General features: G+C 39.0%; 1 protein-coding gene and 1 long non-coding RNA gene across 2 annotated transcripts; both read right to left on the bottom strand.

Moving 5' to 3' along the window:
- Positions 1–4,564: 4,564 nt before the first annotated feature.
- Positions 4,565–6,538, bottom strand: LOC124289431. Its single transcript, XR_006901690.1, has 2 exons — positions 6,191–6,538; positions 4,565–6,145 (listed from the first exon to the last, which is right to left on the bottom strand). It is a non-coding gene; the product is annotated as an uncharacterized LOC124289431 (long non-coding RNA).
- A 2,016-nt stretch (positions 6,539–8,554) lies between these two features.
- On the bottom strand, positions 8,555–23,426 carry LOC124289438 (aprataxin and PNK-like factor). The gene is given in 13 exon segments (XM_046726054.1): positions 8,555–9,382; positions 11,362–11,444; positions 12,313–12,459; positions 13,353–13,506; positions 13,509–13,629; positions 14,563–14,717; positions 16,416–16,694; positions 17,763–17,838; positions 18,830–18,894; positions 20,356–20,429; positions 21,928–22,091; positions 22,541–22,612; positions 23,063–23,426. Coding segments are annotated over 13 exon segments (1,740 nt in total). The 5' UTR covers positions 23,156–23,426; the 3' UTR covers positions 8,555–9,125.
- Positions 23,427–23,661: the final 235 nt, after the last annotated feature.

Here is a 23,661-nt window from a genome sequence, read left to right as displayed (position 1 = left end):
TATATTTCCAGTGAATATTGTCGTAAATGCGGACATGGCTCCATGATGTACACAATGAGATGTAGTTGATGCTTGACAAGTGATACTTGAATATGAATGGACAGAAACCAAAGCAGATAACTGGATCATTTTTAAGTTGAAATTGTCAATATGACAACAAACTTAGAAAACAAAAGTCAAAAACAGGATGACTAAAAGGCCCCATTATCAAGAAAAAAACCTGCATCCAAAGCCAGCATGTTTTGTTTGAGGCCGACTCAATATGGCTTAGCAGGTTCTTTGTGGGAATAATCCTCGATGGTAGGTGATCGATTGAGTGGGTGTGGCTTTTAAAGCTGCTTGTAGCAATCTTACAGCAGGGAACACCAGAAATCACTATGGTTCACACAGTTGAATTTAACCCAGGTATTTGGTGTGAGGAGCAAATGCTTTAACCACAAGGCTTTGGTGAAAAATGAAGATGCTGAATATTTTTGTCTTCAAAGTGATATCTGGCCATGTATGTGCAACACATTAGTTAAGCTAGTGTCGCTCACCCCACCTGGTGAAATGGAACATTCCACAGACAGGGGGGATCAGGTAGTAACAATACTCTTGTACACACATTCATAGACAAGTGCTGGTCTAAACAGGTCCCAAACATACAGATTGTGGATTGGCTGGTCACAATGGGTGACCTGTATGTTTGTCTGTCATCATTTACCTGTTCCAGCTTGATAATTTATGGACTGAACCATCCTTCACCCCCTCAGTTTGAATGGACTGATCTCTAGGTTATATATATATATATAGACAGGTCTCATGAGCATTAAAATTGCTTGTGTTTAATGCTTAGGGCTCGTCATCAGTTAAACCACAGTTATAATCAGACTGTTTACAACACGACACCTCAACGTAACAAGAATATAAGAAACATTCTCAATGTCTGAGCAACAGTATGAAGATTAAAATATTAATCATAACTGACAGCAAATGAAACAAGGGCATTAAAATCTGACAAACACAACATTTAAATGATCTTGTTAGTGATGCTAAGATATAAAGCATACCATACAGGAAACATTTCACTAGAAGCAAAATATGCATTCAAAGTAACGTTCTTCACATCTCCATTATCTCAGAATTAAAATGAACCCACTGAAGACATGGTAAGAACAGTCAATTCAGGAAATAGGGGTGGCAGGTAGTTGGAGCATCCAAACTGAAAAGAAACCTTACAGAGCCTCCTCCACTCCTGCACTTCAATTATCAGTTCCTTAGCTGACAGCACTTTACACTAACGTGTCATACATTTCATTAAATAAAACACACATTGCATCATGTTCTTTCTTCACAATTTGACTCCGAGCACATCATATCAAATATTTCACAGTAAGGCCAGACCAATTTTATATCTTGTTTTACGGATTTTTGTCCTCCGAGAACCTAAGGGCAGGAGGGAATATTTGTTTTCTTCCAAAATTCACCACTCAATGCAAAAACCCACACAAGTTTCCATGTTAACTCTTTTGGTTTGTTATATCAACTAAAAATAAGTTTTTGTTTTTTCTTATTCTTGAAAAAATACAACCGGTGGATCCATAAAACAAGAAATATAATTAGTCTGGCCTAATGTTCATGTGAAAACATTTTAATACACCCAGTATATATCTGGTACATATCTTTAGAAGCCAATAGCAAATGTTCCGACTTCAATCCAGTAAGAACAGCAAACTACATAGAATGCAATAACGACATATAAAAAAATTATACAAGGCTGCTGAAGCTCGGTGCTTTTCATGTGGCAATAAATAAAGGAGGCACTGTGACCCAATAGTCTAGTGTGCTTCAAAATACTGTGCAGAGTTTCTTCCCTTTGCAAAGACAGGATTCAGTGATCATTAACCATGGTTTCAGTGAATTTTGGATCTAAACCCATGACAGTGTCACTATGCAAATCCACAAAGGTCCACAGTTGATTCTCATATTTTCTCCATTACACAATCTTTCAATTTAAAAAATGCTCAGGGGTTTTTCCAAAATGACAAATACACATGCTTCAATTACATATGACAACAATTCAATGATCTACTGACATACAAACTGTACCAGTGTCACGTTATAGTGAGTGAGTTTAGTTTTACGCCGCTTTTAGCAATATCACGGCGGGGGACAACAGAAATGGGCTTCACCCATTGTGCCCATATGGGGAATCGAACCCGAGTCTTTGGCGTGACGAGCAAACGTTTTAACGACTAGGCTACTCCACCGCACCGTGTAACGTTATCAGATTAGAAAGCACTCATAGGCCGGAGAATGTTGTGCTGAGTGACAATAAAAGTTTAATTAATCCCCTTGTTTATACGGTTTCTATGCATTGTCTGGACCTTAATTTTTTCCTCAACTTTAGGAGTAAGTATGGTTTGTTGCATTTGGCAATATTCCAGCAACATCCCTGCTGGGGACACCAGAAATGTTCTTCACACGTACCCATGCTGGGAATCGAACCCAAGTCTTCATCGTGACGAGCGAACGCTTGAACCACTAGGCCATCTCACCGCCCCTTTAACTTTAGCATGCATTACTGCATATGATGATGAAATAACAGCTTGCAATGAGTGAGTATGGTTTTATGCTGATTCTAGAAATATTCCAGCAATATCATGGTAGGGGACACCAGAAAGGGGCTTCACACATTGCACCCATGACGAGAGAATGTTTTAACCACTAGGCTGCCCCACCGTCCCGACAACTTCAATGACATTGGAGAGCTGACACAGTTTCACTATTTGCAATATATAACATCTCAAAAAGGTTACACATCTAAAAACACAACCACACTCTGTCATCAAACACATAACAAAATGTCCTTCATTCCTCTTAAAAAAATGTCTGATAAAATACAAATTAAAAACAATATCAGTTTGTTAAACAACAATCATGACAATACGAAAACTTTGGACAGATCATAAGGATAACTTCTTTCAGGGCTAGTTCATTCCCTTCATCAGGAGAATGATTCAGGTTGTTCTTTCTCCTTCATCAGGTGCATGATTCTTGCTAGCTTTAATGATTCTGGCTACTTCTTGTCCCTTTATCAAGAATGATTCAAGATATTTTATGGCTTCACTCTGGCGTTTTTCCAGGGTCCCTTAATCAAGCTATGATTCAGGCTACTTCTTTCACCTTAATCAAGCATGATTCAGGCTACAACTAATTACACAAAGGTTACTTGATAGCAGGCTTTCCAAAAGAATAGTAGACGTTCGTTTTTCTTGTATCTAAAGTTCATCAAGAGTTCATCAGCAAAGTTAATCAAGAGGTCCCATGCACTTGGCAGGTATACACCCTGATCACGATTAATTGCTGGTTTATGTCTCCTTATCATCGACAGCTTCCTGTAGTTTTTTCTCACGCCAGTCATTGTTATTGTAATGATATTAGGGGTGATTTCGAGAAATAACAATGACTGGCGTCGGAGAAAACTACAGGAAGCTGTCGAGATAAGGAGACATAAACCAGCAATTAATCGTGATCAGGGTGTATACCTGCCAAGTGCATGGGACCTCTTGATTAACTTTTGATGAACTTTTGATGAACTTTAGATACAAGAAAAAACGAGTCTACTATTCTTTTTGGAAAGCCTGCTATCAAGTAACCTTTGTGTAATTAGCAGTTGTTGTGTATTGACAATTCAACTTTCTACTCTATTATTTAGCATGAATTTCATCATTATGTAACTAACTCACTTATACAGTACTCTCCCTAGTGTACTGTGATGTCACTTGCATTGTGACGTCATAACTCAGTAATGACGTCATAGTCCTAACTGCCAGTTCACCTGATGAAGGGACCTGGAATGGTCTCGAAACGTTGTGAGAGAAATTAAAAAGAAGTTTAATCCATAAAAATATCTTGGACATCACTGTACAACTTCTAAATGCCACTGAAAGACATCATACTTCTTTCACCTTAATCAAGCATGATTCAGGCTACTTCTTTCCCCTTACTCAAGAATGATTCAGGCTACTTCTTTCACCTTACTCTAGCATGATTCAGGCTACTTCTTTCCCCTTAATCAAGAATGATTCAGGCTACTTCTTTCCCCTTAATCAAGCATGATTCAGGCTACTTCTTTCCCCTTAATCAAGCATGATTCAGGCTACTTCTTTCCCCTTAATCAAGAATGATTCAGGATACCTCTTGTGTCTTCATCAAGAATTATTCACCTCTTGAGTCAAATGTACCACTGAATTGTCATTAAAAAGAAAAAAGAAGTTGTTATTTATGAGAAGTTGCATGTCTTCAAACACCTATCAAAGACTTAGTCTCAACTCACTAAATGAACACTGTACCTACTGGCCTATCTGCACCATGGCCACAATAACACTACACTACTACAGGTGATCTCACCTACATTCACCCCATAAACCCTGAGGAATAGGTCACCATGACCTGGGCTAAACATATTATGTGATACATAAACATCATCATAAACACCATCTTGAAATATGCATGTGTTTGAAATAAGAAACAGAATGTACATGCATAGAGGGCTGCGAAAAGAACAAAACTGATTCCCAGCAACACTTTTTTACATTTATCATTAACATTTTAAAGTCATCATGGGAATGCTAAAAAAATTACTACTTGTAAATCATCATATGATCAAATGTAATTTTCTACACAAAGACAGGGTCAGTGCTGGTGAAAATATAATTTCTGTTTGAAAAGGGCTAGTGATATTACCATCAAATCAAAACAATTTCATTTATTACTGTTACAAATATACTGATGATGTCTGTCTGTTCATCCATTCAGTAAACAAAAAGAAAACATATTTTCTACTAACTAGTTAACCACCCTTAAAACATAAGATTCTAGTAAATCCTTTCTTTGACTGGTCTATTTGAGCAGATAACTTCAAGGACCCTTTGTCAAGGAACAATCAGCTTTGGTCTTCAGGCTTCCTGGTAATGCTATGTTGAAAGTGCCCAAGAACCCAAATTATGTTTTTTCCACCTAAAATGATATTGAGAAGTAATATACAAACCATTGTCTATTACAATTAAAATTTAAGAAAAACATCTACTTAAAATATTCATCAAAACAACAAACAAATCTCTGTAACTTTTCTACAGATCAGCATGATACTCAAACCATACTACTAAAAACAAGTTAAGGGCCATCTTTTTTTCATATTAATTTATATTACTCTATCATGACATCATTACCTGTGGTAACATAAAATAATAAATGATTACTTCACTAAAAACACTGCCATGTTTGTTTCAATGGAACCGTGGACGGAATCGGTTAAACCACAAGACCAATATCATATTCCCCACATGACATCTAATTATACATTTCACATGTTACACATTGTCTATTTTAGGTCATCATTAGAACTTTGAGTGGACCTGCAGAAATAACCTTACAGAGTGAGTGAGTGAGGTTTTACGCCGCTTTTAGCAATATTCCAGCAATATCATGGCAGGGGACACTAGAAATGGGCTTCACACATTGTAGCCATGTGGGGATTCGAACCCGGGTCTTCGGTGTGATGAGCGAACGCTTTAACCACTAAGCTACCCCACCGCCCCTCCACGGATATAGAGCAACTGACACTACATTACTGGGATGAAGAGGTGGTTCTCTTTTATTATATAATTACATACTGAACAATATTCCAGCAATAAGACGTCAACCTGTATATTATCAACATCTTACCACTCTAAGCCATATTTGTATCATCCCGACCTTAATTCTGCTACTATAGACCCAAATCATTGTCAAGACTAACCTGGAGGCTCTAAACCATAATCATGCCACACTAGATCAGAATCAAAACTCTAATTGTGCCATCCAAGATGCTAATCCTCTCACACTGAATCACACTAGATCCTAATCCTGTTGCACTATATTCTAATTCTGTCACACATGACCCTAATCCTGTCAAACTTGACCCTGATAATGTCACAGAAAATATAATTCCTGTCGCGCCTGACTCTTATCCTGTCACACATGTCCCTAGTCATATCACACATGACCCTAATCCTGTCATACTAAATCCTAATCCTTTCACACTAGACCCTAATCATGTCAAACATAATCCTAATCCTGTCACACTAAACCCTAATCCTGTCACACTAAACCCTAATCCTGTCTTGTCAAACTAATCCTGTCAAACATAATCCTAATCCTGTCACACAAACCCTAATCCTGTCACACTAAACCCTAATCCTGTCACACTAAACCCTAATCCTGTCACACTTAACCCTAATGATGACAAAGAATAATTCCTATATTCATCTAACTAGCATGGAGATGATTGACCCTCGTTGTGAACCCAATGAATATGATAGGAAGGCGGAGATGAGAGTGGCGCTGTCACCAGTAACAGTGGGTGGTGCTCTGCTGCAAACACATAGAGAATCTCACCCAAGTGTCTTCTGATATCAATTATATCAACACGAGTTGATAAAGTTACAAATATCCGAGGCTTGCCGAGGGTATTTTAACTTTTATCAACGAGTGTTGATATATTTGATATCAGAAGACACGAGGGTGAGAATCTATTTATCATCAAAAATCACTCTTCATTAGTTTCAATGAAAAATGTATATCTCTGAACACAGTACTGCCATTAGATTTACAGTGCAGCGATGTCATAGCATTGTGACGTCATCAAGTTCATGACGTCATAGCATTGTCAGGGCATTGTACAAAATCTACTGTCAAAATGATATCTCCTAGGAGAATCGTCTGATCTCACACAAGCGATATCTCCTGTGGAACACAGTTTTGGATGATATAAAACCAAATCCAAATATTGGGTTCCTCCATACATTGCCCCAACCAATACACTGCACACCTTAAACACACCTGTGTCTAACAATCCTCGAACAACACACAATCAATACAGGCCCACAATTAAGACACTCATTTAGAAATAAACGATAAAATCCTTTTGATTAATAGCAACATACTTCAGATTCCATGAAACAAGCGATTCTGCAAAAACCAAAACCGTTGACAACATAAGCAGGTAGCCACAATAAATGAACCACAAATTCGAGACTTTTATCTGAATATGTTTGAAAGTTATAAAAACCTTAGAATTCTGGGAATGAAAATACAAATCAATTCCTGCAAATTCAACATTGCACCTCCAGACAGTTACATAATGCTACAACAGCCATTATGATAATTAGATGAAGCAAGATAATATTTTCACGGATGCAGCGAGGGATAAAGGTCTGGCCCCGATTTCTCGAAACAAACTTAAGTCTGAGTTTCGACTTAATTTAGAGTTTTTACTCAAATTTGAGAAAATGCATTTCCCAGAATGAACTAAAATCGATATTAAACTCAAACATAGTAGAAAATTTGAGTTTGGTGGATAGATTACTTAAGTTGTTTGGGCTTTTTTATTTAAAAAATGCAGTTGAGTTAAAAATTCATCTGTTTCAAATTTTCCAACTCAGTTTGAAATTTGAGTAAAAACCTTAAGTTTGTTTCCAGAAATCGGGGCCTGATAATTACGACGTCAGTCGGTGCCAAGTACATGGAAGTCGATGCTGGGAACGGATGACGCGGAGGCATGTAGAACGGATGCTTATAGATGTAGTGATTGAAATGCACATGAAACATTTGAGAATGATTAACATGGTAACCATAGTAACTGTACACACATATAATATACATCGCTGAATACTTGAAATTTACAAACATGACATTAAATATACAATGTTGTTAGAAAAAGGGTATAAGCTTTAGTCCACAGAAATTAAAATATTCTTAAAACGAATCACTCTGTTTCTTAACCATTCAGTTTGCTTCAGAACAAACAATTATGATTCTAAAAGACACATCAGTGATCTCAAATACAACCTACAAAAATCAGATTTGTGCTCACTACAAACTATACCAAGACCAGAGGATGCCACATTACAGGTCACGTCTATTAGACATTTTGAAAACTTAAAGTGAATGAGTGAGTGAGTTTAGTTTTACGCTGCTTTTGGCAATATTCCAGCAATATCATGACAAGGGACACCAGGAATGGGCTTCACACATTGCACCCATGTGGGGAATCGAACCTGGGCCTTCGGTGTGACCAGCGAACACTTTAACCACTAGGTTACCCCACCTCCTTTGAAAACTTAAACTGATGACTGAAATGACAGAGAGGATGTCAGCATCAGCTTATCTGAAAGCTGCTTTCTCAAGCTTTACAGCTCTCATTTTGCAAATGTGACTTCCATTTCAGGAAAAACTTGAATATTTTGAAAGATGTCTTGATTCAAATTTGGAAACTGAACAAAAGAAAACTCTGGAATTTCAGATGAAATAATATATCAGTACTTCCAATGTAAGTAACGTCTCTTCTGATCCAGATGAAACCAGAGAAAGACGATGATGTTGAGGCAATCATACAGCCCAATAACATTTTTCAGATTGCCACGGGGGTAACCTTCCAAGGTTACAGGACTGACTGAGTTTAGTTTTACGCCACTTTTAGCAATATTCCAGCAAAGGTTACAGAAAGCTTCACAATTGTACCATGTGGGGAGAACCGGGTCTTGGTGACAAGCCAGCGCTTTAACCACTAGCTTCCTCACTGCCCCGGTTACAGGAAGAGAGAACACATTCAGACTTTTGCGATCTGGTAAGTGAACCTCTGATTGCTGGTACGACAACTCATTCTTTAATATATGTCACTAGCAATGGGATATCCTCAGATCTATGTGTAGTGTTAGCAAACACTATGATCTGATTTTATTTTAAAATTTTATTGATTTTAAACATTTTAAAAATAAATTTCAACTCAACTATCATCCACGATTAGTTTTGTCAATGACACACCAACTCTCAAAAGAAAACAAAGGTCAAGTAGAATGATTCGATTCATAAGAAATAAAACATGAATTTTTTTTGCTTCGGAATTCATCATTATGTCTCAGTACTGACTAAATTGTGCATGTGGACATGCAAACCAAGACATCTGAACAGACTTGCAGAGATTTCACCTGTAAAACAAGGACCAAAATAAGAATGATTTCAACAATACCAGAGCTTCTACACTGCCGGGATAAAAAAGAAAGCCCAAGTTACACAACATTGTATACAGTCATGAATAACATTCAATCAGCTTTTATTTTTATTTTCTTCCCAACGGGTTGCTGCATTTTCTTCTTCTTAACAAAACCTTTGGCTTCCTTCATCAGTGATCTCACATCCTCTTCCTCTGGGTCATAGTCCGAGTCTTCCTCCTCGTGATCTCCGTACGAAGACTCGCTCGCATAAGACTGCCCAATATCATCGATAAAACTGTCATTGTAGTCGTATGTGTTCGGTTCTCCGTCATCGTCATTGTCCTTATCAAGAACACTTGTTTTACCTGTAATGAGATCAAAAAGGGACTTACGTTTTTTTTAATGCTATTTCTGTTATAAGGTGTCTTGGTAAAGGCCAAACGTTTTATTCCGCTGTCTCAAGAATTCTGGCCCCAAAGTAATTGTCATGAGTCACCATGCATGATTTATGGCTAGGGGAGAGATGATGACTTTTAAGGCGAAGCATGTATAATGTAAATGACCCCCCTTAAAATTTATAGCAAATGACCCACCCACCCCTGCATGTGTACAAAATTGATGACCCCACTACCTCCCCAGAACGAAATGGGTAAACCCCCTTAAAATCATCATCACCCCGCCACAAATTATGAACGGTCCCTTAGATCATGAATAATGTAAAAATTCCAATTTCAAACACTTCATTTTATTTACTCAAAATGTTATGTAGATGGAGTGGGTGGGGATTTTAGTTATAGTATCATATCTTTATCATATGTTATCCTTACCTGACCTGACTTACCATACTGTGTCCTTACCATGTCTTATTCTTACATGCCTTCTTACATTGCCTGTTTGCAGTTTTAAATGTATTGGATATCTTTGCAAGATTCTCAGGACTAAAAATTGAGTTGAGTGAGTTTGGTTTTACGCTGCTTTTAGCAATATTCCAGCAATATCATGGCAGGAGACACCAGAAATGAGCTTCACACATTGTACCCATGTGGGGACTCGAACTCGGGTCTTTGGCGCGACAAGCGAATGCTTTAACCGCTAGGCTCCTAGGTGATCATTGCAAATGGCTTAGGTAAACAAATGTTTCATTCACAAGTAGAATATTAGGCATTTTCAATTTGCTGAATCAATGAATAAAATAATCAGTGAGTATACAAAATAAAATTGTGCATTTAAAATATGATTTTCACCGCACTTCCCTTATATCCACGAATTATGGTTACGTGAGTGTAGATGTTCACCACTATTTCAACACGGGTATGATGCTGTCAATTTCATATAATCAGGGATCAGAGTCCATGATACTAGTTACCTAGCAAGTCTAAGGGGCGCAACTCTGCAAAGCAAATTTGTCAACTGAGATGACTGGTCCCTCACTAAAGATATATCAGACAGACAGCAGCACACACATTGAAGCACAAGGACTGGGATATCATGGAGTGACAATCACATACTACATAGAGGTGAAACGGTATACCGCGGTATTTTGCCTTCAGTTTGGTATACCGTAACGCAATCCCCAAAATCATATATTGGTTTTCGTACCACCATTTTATTTACCTTTTTAAACCGTTTCTAAAATGTCTAGAAATCGAATCATTTTGTCAAAATCAATGCGTTTCTATTCTGCATTATAATCATAGCTCATAGACTGAACCGAAAGTCTTGTACCACAATAGGTAAGAGCGTACCATTTCACTCAAAACTATACGGTGAAGCAAGCTATGGGTGACGGTTATTGAAGCAAAAAGCAAGCAATTGGACAATAAAACAGCTTTGATAATCAATATTTAACACATGTACGAAGCAGCTTTCAAGAAAGCAGAGTCAACAATTTAAGTCGCTGAGTGGGAAGATAATGAAATTCGTCAAACATGTTTGGAGCAAAATATCATTTTCCTCTAACAATACAACAAAGCTTATCCTTCACAAATTGAAAAAGAACAAACACTTAACAACAAATTTGACCCAAACGAAAAATTAACATGTTCACTTGACCAATACTATGAAAATGTTTATTTGAGTTCTCTGACTGACTGAGTTTAGTTTTACGCCGCTTTTAGCAATATTCCAGCAATATCCCGACGGTGGCACACCAGAAATGGGCTTAACACATTGTTCCCATGTGGGGAATCGAACCCGGGTCTTCGGTGTGACAACCAACGCTTTAACCACTAGGCTACACCACCGCCCCAAATGTTTATTTGAAGTGACTGTTGTTTTATGCCACAGTTAGCTGTAAATATCACACCTGCATCTGGAGCTGAAGATCTACCTAGGGTACACCTACCATCCTTTTTTGCTTGTTTTCTCTTGGGGCGATCATCTGGTTTCTTTTTATGAGAATATTTCTTTACATGCTCGGCATTTTTCCTGCAAGAGAGTTGCATTATAGGTTTCTTCACTCTCAATAAGTTGGAGTTGTATGATCAGGAAACTTAATAATGTTTATGATGGGAACCCTGTAGAAACCTTGTGGAATGTCAGCTGTGAAACATTACTGGAAGCACAAACCACTGTCACAGGAGCATCCCATCACAAATGAATAGTAGCATGCAAATGACAATGCAAAGGGAGACTACTCCATGACCAAGCAGCCACTGCCCAAGCAACATGCAACAAGTGTTTTCATTGGCTGGAAAATTTAGCATCGATTCACTAACTTAAAACAGTCACAATACAGCAATAATCAAAATATTTATATGACAGATGTATGATATAGACAAAAACTCCTACCTCGACTTTCAACTGATCAGCTTCAATATTTATATATGTATATATGTGCTACTACATTCAATGTTTAAATTTGAATTTTCTATGCTTAAATTTTAATTTTCTGCTTTTAACTGTCCATCTTAACAATAGCAATTTTCACAAATTTAAAGGTTTCTGTGTCAGTATTAAAATTCATAAATTTGCAGACCCATGAAGATCCGGGTTAGAATCGATCTTTAGTAACCCATGCTTGTCGTAAGAGGCAACTAACAGGATCGGGTGGTCAGGCTCGCTGACTTGGTTGACACATGTCATCATATCCCAATTGCGCAGGTCGATGCTCATGCTGTTGATCACTGGATTGTCTGGTCAAGACTTGATTATTTACAGACCAACCAACCATTATTTCACCAGGATGCCCATGAACCCCAGCACCAGAAGCCAGCGCCCCACAAACCCTACACAGGTACAAAGATAAACGTAGCATGCATTGTGACATCACAGTCAGAACATTCATCATACACACCTGTAGCAATCGGTGCCAAATTCACAATCTGGTTTATCATTGTCACGGTCATTGTCGACTTCCTCCTCGTCTTCCTCTTCATCAGATGCTTCGTCGTAAGAGGAGTCTTCAGGGTGACAAACATCTTTAAAGTGGGCAGGATTTTTTCTACAAACAAAGATAATGAAAAGCTAGTTGTTGAGCCAATTCCGCAGTTTGACTAGTACACAGTACCCTTATAGTACCCTAGACATGTTGACAGTACCCTTACAATAGCCAATACATGTTCACAGTACCCAATTTTTCACAGTACCCTCACAGTACCCAACATGTGTTCACAGTAACGACAATCTACCCTTAACATCTTCAAAGGAACCTCACAGTATCCATGTTCACAGTACTTCACAGAACCCAGTACTTGTTTACAGTACCCAAAGTTTTTCACAGTACCCTCACAGTACCCAACATGTGTTCACAGTAATGTCAATCTACTCTTAACATCTTCAAAGTAGCCTCACAGTATCCATGTTCACAGTACTTCACAGAACCCAGTACATGTTTACAGTACCCAAAGTTTTTCACAGTACCCTCACAGTACCCAACATGTGTTCACAGTAACGTCAATCTACCCTAAACATCTTCAAAGTAGCCTCACAGTATCCATGTTCACAGTGCCTCACAGAACCCAGTACATGTTCACAGTACACATTTTGGCAGTACCATTACAGTACCCAGTACATATTCACAGTACCATGACAGTAACCATGTTCACAATACCTAATACATGTTCACAGTATCCTCACAGTACCCTGTACAAGTTCACAGTACCCAACACAATGCTGAAGTCCCCACATAGTGCTCAATTCATGTCAGCTGAGTAAGCGAGTGAGTGAGTTTGGTTTTACCGCTTTTAGCAATATTCCAGCAATATCATGGCGGGGGACACCAGAAATGGGCTTCAACATTGTACCCATGTGGGGAATCGAACCAGGTTTTCAGCGTGACGAGCAAATGCTTTAACCACTAGGCTACCCTACCTCCCCTCATGTCAGCTGACTGACCTGTAGCACTTCTTCCCATATGGACATCTGGGCCTCTTCTTTGTGACCGCTGCCCTCTTCTTGGCAGGAGTTTTTACTTCCTCCTCCTCCTCCTCTTCCTCCTCACTCTCCACCTTCTTCCTCTTTGCTGTGCCACCCCTCCGTTTGGAGGGCCGGGAACATACGCCTCATCATCATCTTCCTCTTCATCATCGTCATCATCATCATCCTTGACCTTGCGGGGTCGACCACGTCTGCCTGGCCCCCTTCTCGGCGGGGCAAGAGCTTTGCCTTTTGACTGTGCGATGAAAAGAAACATGTTATACACTGAAATAAAAACAGCTAACTTGGGAATATCATCAGTGCTACAGTGTATAATGACAACCTCTGGCCTGTGAAGGACCTAGAATCAACATAAATCCCTACACAACTACCAACAACACAAGCAGGTTTCTGAGAGCTAGCCTTTCTGAAAGCCTTCTATATAATGAACACTATGGTTGATTAGCAGCAATGACTCCACTCTATTTTGAATTAGTGAACCAATTCATTACCATATTTATATTTGGGAAGACATCTTCCCCACCTCATTGCCAGAGGTGTACAGTCACTTCTCCAAGGATTCTTCTCACCAGTGTTAGGAAGTAGGATTGCTATTAGCATTGAGTCAAAGAGCACAAACAAATCAATAATGCTATATAAATGGACTATTACTATGATTTACAGATTAAAGATTGTATGCAGCAGAGAGGGTTCGGTGATCCTGGCACAGTCAGGTGGTAAGGTCATCATCAGCATGGGGTTAACACGCAGCTCAGACAGGGTGGGATTTGAAATATTTTATCGTGTTTATTGACACATGCATCAACAATTTATAAAATGAACAGCCAAACATTTTTAGTTGTTGATTTGAAATATTTGTCGTGTTTATTGACACATGCATCAACAACAGCCAAAAATGAACAGCCAAACATTTTTAGTTGTTGTTTGTTGTTAAACACCGCACTCAGCAATATTCCAGCTATATGACAGCAGTCTGTGAAAAACAGGAAGTCTGAACCAGACAATCCAGTGATCAACAGCATGAGCATCAATCTAAACAGTTGGGATACAATGTCATGTGTCAACTAAGTCACATTTTTAGCAGTATACACATGTACACACAGGGGTGAAAGACAGTATACTGTGGTACAATAACTCTTGGTGCCCTTCTCTGGTGTAGTTCATCTACCTTTCCTCTCTTTCCCTTGCCCTTGTTTTCCCAGTCACTGCCGGAATCGCCGCCACCACCGTCATCGATCTCAAAGTCACTGTCGTCATCCTTCACCCGCTTCAGATGATCTGGTAGCGAAGCATCGCTGTCATCATCCGGGATGAAGTCATCAACTGGAAACATGTCTATATCAACACACTGTCCATCATGCATAGAAAAGTCACAAGATATCATAATCTTGTAATGTTTGTTTGTTGGAAAACGCCACACTCAGCAATATTCCACCTATATGACAGCGGACTGTAAAAAAATCAAGACTGGACCAGACAATCCAGTGATCAGCAGCATGAGCATTGATCTACAGAATTGGGATATGATGACATATGTCAACAGTTACGGCCTAATCCGTCGAATTTTGAACAGTCAGCAGTGCCGATCCGTCGAATCATGCTTGAGTGGTTCTGTGCTGATCAGTCTAATTTCAGACCATGTTAACACACTGGGAGAGTCTAAGTTCATTAATTAAGGGGGTCGGCTTGTATGGTGTGTAAGAAACAGATTACTGTACTCGTGTCTGTCAGATACCAATTATCTTACAACTTGTTTTTTCAAAATGTATTTAACTCGCTTTCGCTCGTAAAATACGTTTGGAAAACGACTCGTAAGATAATGGTATCTGACAAACACTTGTTTAGTAATCTGTATATCTAACACAAATATATTGTGCTTGAATGAGTTTATAGAGTTCATAAATTCTAAAAGGTTATCAAATTAAGATGACACTGCTCCCACTTTATAAGGGATATGAAGGTGATACTTCAATTGCAAAATAGACCAGATGTTTGCTATGCGAATAGCAGACATCATGGTCGGTCTGTTGTCAAGGGTCATAACTTTTTTTTGTGTGGTCACATTTTATATGACGAGTTGGTACGTTCTAGGTTTGAGTCGACGGTGTTAAAATATAAAAGGTCTTTTTTTATTTTTGGTCGGCGATATAATTAGGGTCGGTCGGGCGATGACAAAACACAAAAAATAAAAATTCTGCCCATATGAGTAGGCAAAGATAGGTACAACAGTACAAAAATAAAGGGAGTCAAACCATCCAACACCCCTTGTGTCATTTTTTTGGTATGATCCATTGTTTGGGATAACTAATTAATAGCTAAGATCACAGTGCTCATCCGTCGAATACATTTTACTACTTTGAAATCAGAAATTCGACGGATCGGTACGCGACTGTGTCAACGAAGTCAGCGAGACTGACCACCCGATCCCGTTATTTGCCCTACGACAAGCATGGGTTGCTGAAGATCAATTCTAACCTGGTCTAATCCAGTAATGAAAGAGGTATTTGTCTGAGAGAGCAAGACTACCTTCACATACTACCCACGACTACCCACATTGACTGAGATCATAAGTCAAGTACAACAATGTCATACACAAAGCTTAAGCTATACCAAGGCATGTCAGTTTGAAAGGCAGTTGCTGTAAAACCTACAGGTATGGAGCTTTCAAAGTGAGTGAGTCAGTGAGTATGGTTAATACCGCACTCAGCAATATTCCAGCAATATGACGTCAGTCTGTAAAGAATCGAGTCTGGACCAGACAATCCAGTTATCAACAGTATGATCATCAATCCACGTAATTGGGAAACGATGACACATGCATGCATTGTATTACTGTGCTGAAAGAAATTACTGACTTCATAGTAGCTGAAGTCATTTTTTTGCATTAATCTTTAATCAACTTGTGAAGTTGTAACCGTGGACACGTATATTTATAAGAATGGACTTACGCACACACACACACTCCCTCACTCACTCACATATCTGCAGTCATGGTGGAAGCCTCTCAAATCAATATCTCACCATAGCTGCCTCTTGATTCTCGTGCTGCCCGCTGGGGTCGTTTTCGAGGTGAAAAATCATCATCGTCGTCATCATCATATGCAGCAGCCCTCCGTGTCGGTCGTGCACGTCGTCGTGGTTTCCTTTCTTCCTCCTCTTCTTCCTCTGATGAATATGTCTTCCTCTTTCTCTTCTGCTTCCTCTGAACAGGTTCCTCTTCCTCCTCTTCATCATAGTCATCGTCATACGTTCGTTTTGGGGGAGCTCGTTTACGTGGGGAGGTGGATGTGGGCCTCTCAGCTGATGAAAACATAAACATGAAGTCATGGTTCATAACTGTAAAATAATCCACTTTCCTAACACACTGTCATTATCAATCTTATTTAATGCATAGACCCAACATGTACATTACAAACCAAATAAACAACATATACTGATTTGGGTGAAGCAAGTAAATGATGTTTATGTCAACAATACTTCCCGGACATGCGAAACCATCAATGTAACCATGGTAACTGGTATATATTAATACACTGTCAACCAAGTTCACTGAGTTACTACTCCTGAATCCCGCTCCACAAAACATTCGTACTTTGTATGGACGAAATTTGTATGGTTATGATAAACCATAGAGTTACGACAGCTCGTAACGTTTATGAACACTTTGTGGTTCGGGACCCAGGTTCTTGTGTGAAGTGGCATCTAGAACTAGCATAAACCTGATAAGCTGAGGGGGGTGTATTCATTACAGAAATCATAAACCTTTCAATTATTCAACATTTTGAGCAAAAAAATCATCTGTAACAAGAAACTGGTCAGGCTTTAGAATGACCATATAGAACATGACCATGTGATTGGCTATAGTGAGTGAGTGTGGTTTTACGCCGCTTTTAGCAATATTCCAGCAACATTACGACGGGGAACACCAGAAATGGGCTTCACACATTGTATCCACATGGGGACCAGAAATGGTATCGGATGTTTTCACATTTAGGCATTGTACCCACATGAATTTTAAAACAAATTGGGATTCGTTAACCAAAGGAGTTGGTGTATAAGGAAAGAGTGTGAACATGTTTCAGCATAACGTTGTTTGACAATAACACTTTAACCACTAGGCTTTGTTAAGAAAGAGAACTAAGAGTTTTTTCAGTGATTCCTGATATAAATTAGTTACATCCAATTGTTTGTGAAAGCATCGTGCGCCACTGATTGACTATCAAAGAAATCATGGTTCCAAATGACTTTCATTAAATGAACAGTGTGTGTGAATCACAAGACTGCTGTATAAGAAATAAAGATTTTAAAGATAAAGACTGACTACTGGAAACAAAACAAATGTTTTCCTCCGAGTTTGGGTCAACTTACCTCCCCTCTTGGCAACAGCTGGTATTTTTGCAGTGGGCTTCTTCTTCTTCTCTGGCACTGGACCCACGGCGGCCATCTTGATCATCCAGTCAGGCAGTGTCCGCTCCTTGTCTAGGGGCATCAGCCATCTTCGGCTTCATCTTCGGCCGGGACCTTAACCACCTTGTTCTGTAAGTAATGGAAATGAATCTCTAACTATTAACGGGATTGGCATTCATATTCTTTCATAAAAAGCCAGTACTAGTTAATTTAATGACATGGTTGTAAACATCAAGTGTCATAGAATGGAATAAAGGGTCGATTCTTTATTTGGATATTTTGTGAAACATTAAATGACTTTGACTTGTATCTTGAGAGTATTTAATACTTAGATGGGTCAGGGTAGCTTGGTGTGACTGGCTTTTGGGTGGCTGACTGAGTTTAAGTGTCATGGCGCAGGTGAGTGTCACAGTGTGGGTGGCTTTGTATGAGTGACTTGGTGTGGATACGTTATGTGGGTAGCTTGATACAACAAGTGGCTTGGAGAAAGTGGTAAGGTGTAAGTGGTAAGGTGTAGTTTGTAAGTGAGTATAATTTGACACCACACTCAGCAATATTCCAGCTATATGGCAGCAGTCTGTAAATAATTGAGTCTGGACCAGTCAATCCAGTGATCAAAAATATGAGCATCGATCTATGCAATTGGGAACCGATGACATGTCAACCAAGTCAGCAAGCCTGACCACCCGATCCCGTCAGTCGCCTCTTACGACAAGCATGGGTTACTGAAGATCAATTCTAATGGGTCGGCTGGGTGTACATGGCTAGGTGTACATATGTCTGTATACATCGGTATGTGCCTAGGCTGGCTGAGTATAGTTTGGCGCCATTTTTAGCAATATTCCAGCAATATCACGGCGGGGAACACCAGAAATGAGAAATGGGCTTCACAAGTTGTACCCATGTGCAGAATCGAACCCGAGCCTTGACGAGCGAACGCTTTAACCACTAGGCTACCACACCGCCCCAGTATGTGCCTAGGCTTGTTGGAAGTGGTATGAGCAGAGTGAGAGGCTTGGTGTCAGTACCTTAGTCTGTTTCCTTGGGGTGTCTTCAAGATCTCTGCCAACATCATCCAGGAAGTCGTCTGGATCTTAAAGTAACATAGAGTGTAGAGACATCAGAGGAACAGACCGAAATGTTAACATAACATCAGGCTTTGGTTGTTTTTATTCATTTGCTTAAGGATCTGTTAAAACAAAAAGGGTTTAAACACATAGGTTTCGTGATTTGCTATTTTACCACTTACGCCAAAAAACAATGTCACATTATTATTAGAGCCCGTAAGTAGGTCACGGCACGCAACACCTTATGTTGTGTAGTACTTTTTCGGTAATAAACAATGTTTCACACCTTTTCGAATGGTCTCATGGTTGTCACTTGACAGTAAGGAACTGATAATCCTTGCAGGTATAACAAATTTCCAATCTAACCGTCCCTAAATTTACCAACTATTATGACTACCAACAACTGTGACAGCCAAGCATGGTTGTACACTTGGTTCCGTCTAGTAAAGTCATAATTGGCAGTCACGCAATTTGGAACCAGAACTGGTTCTTGAATGTACGCTTGTCACCCGATATCTGGTACCGGAAGTATGCTGCACAAAGGGAGCCAGGAGCCAGCTAAGTAAAGGAAGTAGCGCCTTGCAAGACTTACAGGCCCTATTAAAAGAGGATGTTTTCGCCCCCTCTACTCTTACCAGGCCTGTGGATCAAACTAGGCCTGCCAACTCTCTACCCGGCCATGTTACAACTTACTCCTTGCCAACTAAATAGACTGAACAAAGGGTTTGAATCCTAAATCATGATTGTGGGTTTCATCATTTGTTAAACATCAATGACCTGCATTTAACTTTAATTCCATTTTAGTGAGTGAGTGAGTTAAGTTTTACACTGCTTTTAGCAATATTCCAGCATTATCATGGCGGGGGACACCAGAAATGGGCTTCACATATTGTACCCATTTTGAGAAATCGAACCCGGGTCTTTGGTGTGACGAGCAAAAGCTTTAACCACTAGACTACCCAACTGCCCCTAATTCCACTTTAAACTGACGCTCAATGATCAATATTCCAGCAATATCACTTTGGGGGACACCAGAAATGGGCATCACACATTGTACCCATGTGGGGATTAGAACCCAGGTTTTCGGCGTGACGAGCGAACGCTTTAACCACTAGACTACCCACCTCCTAATTCTACTTTAAAATGCGCTCAATGATCAAAGTTTTAAGCATTCATATAAAAATGATGGTGAGATTCTATTTATTATTCACCCTTCAGCTTGTAAATGGTAACAAGCAATGCCCAAAGTTTTAAAAATACTGAGACGTCATGGTCATCATAAATGTCTGCAAAGCATGGTGATGTAATTTTAATGCAGCAAATATTAAATGGGAAATATTGCTAGTTCTTTCCTAAGCAATATCTCCTGTGAAAGCCAGTTTGGGATGGTATATACTGAAATACTGTGTGTGTAAGGGGTGTCACGCCAACTCACTTACCAATGACTGTATACAGACTAGCCAGTACAATGTAATGGCGTTCATTACCTTCATCTTTCACTGTTCTGTCCAATGACTTTGGTTCCGATTTGACTGACTGACTCTTTGGTTCTTCTTTGACACTGTAAAAGATATTATTTGACAATAAGGCCATTTAGATGATGACAATTTTCATTAAAAAATTATACTAAACGATAATATATATTGTAAGAACAAACATGTCTTTAATACTGACAAAATATAATTTTTATGATAAAATTGATATTTTATTCTTATCCTGATTCATGATCTAAAGCCCTCCCAACCGTCCCCTCTCAGCATTACGGGCTTCACTCTAAGTCGTAATGTGGGCTTATTTCGGAAAGAGTGATGACAGCTGGGCTCAGGTCACGTGGGGCGTTTTGGCGGGAAAGTGGAGGCTACTCGTGGGTGAGTGAAATTACGATCGCTTCAGGGAATTGAAAGGGATTCAAGTTTCCACTTAACCGTCAAAAGGAGAAGGGGGATAAGGAAAAATAGACAGTTTACATAGTTTTAGAGTGTCTGGAGAATAACATAAAGAAATGCCACGGTAACTCAACATGTTAATGAGTTCTGATTATCAGTTCTGATAATGAGTTTTCCAAAGACATATTAAAGGAATGGTCAGTACTTTGCTGACATCAGGGTTGTCCCTAGCCTTGTACCCCTGAAGGTCGTGACAACAAATAAATGTTGGCATCAAGACAATAAATACTGAAGTGACTGATTTCTTATTGATATATTTAAAATGGACACATCCCAAACAGATGACAAACATTATGATTTTCATCAAACTTCAAGCTACAAATACTGTAGTGTCAGTTAGTTTTCTGAAACCACAAATATGTTGCAGCTGAAACCAAAACATCATTAAATACCTCATTAACAATAAACATGCATGAGTCATCTCCCCTTAGTGACAAAACAGTTGTGTTTTGTTTGCCTGTTATACACGATTAACACCACACTAAGCAATATTTCACCTTTATCATGTATATGAGTGAGTGAGTGAGTGTAGTTTTACGCCGCACTCAGCAATATTCCAGCTCTATGGTGGCGGTATGTGAATAATCGAGTCTGGACCAGACAATCCAGTGATCAACAGCATGAGCATCGATCAGCGCAATTGGGAACCGATGACATGTATCAACCAAGTCAGGGAGGCTGACCACCCGATCCTGTTAGTCGCCTCTTACGTGAAGCATGGGTTACTGAAGATCAATATTCTAACCCGGACTTTCACAGGTGTCTCATGCATATGACAGCGGTATGTATATTGATCCTGGACCTGACAATCCAGTGACTGACATCATGAGCATCGGTCTACAAATCATTGGTGAGATCACGATGTCCATGTTCTTTCTACATCTATAAAGTTGTTCTGTCAATATATTCACAATCTGAGATGACAACAAACTGTCCATGACATATGCTGAACTCACAGACAAAGTGAGCTAAAAATAGGTAACAGATTATCATGGTTTATAACCAGCATTTGGTATCAATTACCAAATCAAATATATCAATATTCACTCTCAGCAAAAAATACTTCCAGGCACATTTATTTTTTTTTTCGACGAGTTAATAATGACCCCTTACCTTGTACCATTAATGGCCCCTTGTTTCCCACATACAGTGAAAAACAGTTGTTCAGGAAGCAGTCCAAAGACATCACCAGTGGCCAGCTTACACTTGTCATCTTTAGGCAAGGCTACGTGATGTTCTCCCCCTCCTCGTCGCAGGAAGCAGGGGTTGGTGTGAGTCTGTAACATCAAAATGTCATTAGTAGTAGTAGTAGTAGTAGTAGTACAAAAATTAGAAGAATTTGTTCTCATGAAAAGTCTGAATTTCAGTTCAGTTGCAATGCTACATACATGTTTCTAACTAAAAGTTAGAGGGGGGCGGTGTGGTAGCCTAGTGGTTAAAGTGTTCATTTGTCACCCAAGTTCGATTCCCCTCATGGGTACAATATGTAAAGCCCATTTCTGGTGTCCCCCTCCGCGATATTGCTGGAATATTGCTAAAAGCGGCAAAAAACCATACTCACTCACTCAGGATAAAGTGCATACTTTCCTTACAGTTACACTGGAATATGGTTACAAATTGTGAAGAAATTTCACAGAAACTAAAACATGAAATATCACACATTATAACATGGTGTAAGTTGGCTGTAACACTGAACATATACTCACTTAGTACAAATTTAACTTACTGGAGTTATGTATAAAGTCTTGTCAGCAACCTGTAGCTCAGCATGACTCCGGGAAACTCTCTTGTCAGTAATCTGATGAAAGACAACGTGATTGTGTAATATAATTACAAATTAGATCACATTAGTATTTACATGAATGTTTGAGCATTGGTATCTCAATACAATTTACATTCCCTTCCAGTTCTCACTTATTAAATATCATAAATATATTTAAATACACTAGGTAAAGAACACAATATTAACAAATCATAAATAATTATTTACATATTGATATCTTGAACTTCCTCTGTGATTACCAAATATGTTCTTGTTTCAATATTTGTACTGATTAATTAGCATTATATTCTATTATTCCTTGCAACTACCTGTTCAAAGGTGATTCATGCATAAAAAAACACATAATTATTGAACCGAAGAAGTATAACATTGTTCATTCTGCACTTTCAGCGGAAACAAACATGTTGCAACATTTTAACACCTAGGTCACCGACGTAGGTAATTTTAGCGTTCGTTGATTTGTACCTGAAGGAATGGGCCTCTACCGATGACAGTTTTTCCCAAAGGTACTTCAATGACTTCCCCACCTTCCGTCGATTGCAGAAATATGCCCGACATATTTTGACCAATGTATATTACATTTATATCCTGCAATATTTTGCTGGAACGTGGAGTGAGAAACTAGGTCACAGAATTGATGAAGCCAACGCCGTCCCGCGAGCTTCCTTGATATTCTACTACCTCAATCGATGTTTGTTCAGCAAATCAAATGAAAAATATTTGTGCAAAACAATGGAAAAGTGCAAAAGTTGTTAAATTAGAGGCAGTTTTTGCCAAACATTCGTGGACGCATCACATTTTCGCTTGTTTTGGTCGCAAAAACTTTTCGATTTCCAAACAAAACGAGTGGATCAAGGGGGCGCTACTCTATTGTGTCTTTGCGGACGGTGTAAAGAGCTGTAATACAATTATGGCATTTGTTCAAATATTTGATAAGAATACTGAACCATATGATCAAAGTATGAATGAGAAAAGAGATCATTCTATTTTTGTCTGTGTTCTAATGAGTCGTTGAAAAAGTAGAAATCGATTAAAATAAGATAATACGATTTACCTGAAAACAA

This window comes from Haliotis rubra, unplaced genomic scaffold (assembly GCF_003918875.1).
Source record: "Haliotis rubra isolate DU_JTF1 unplaced genomic scaffold, ASM391887v1 Scf441, whole genome shotgun sequence".
Classification (NCBI taxonomy): Eukaryota; Metazoa; Mollusca; class Gastropoda; order Lepetellida; family Haliotidae; genus Haliotis; species Haliotis rubra.
Note: the sequence above shows the minus strand (reverse complement) of the source record. Positions and strands in the feature narration are given on the sequence as shown.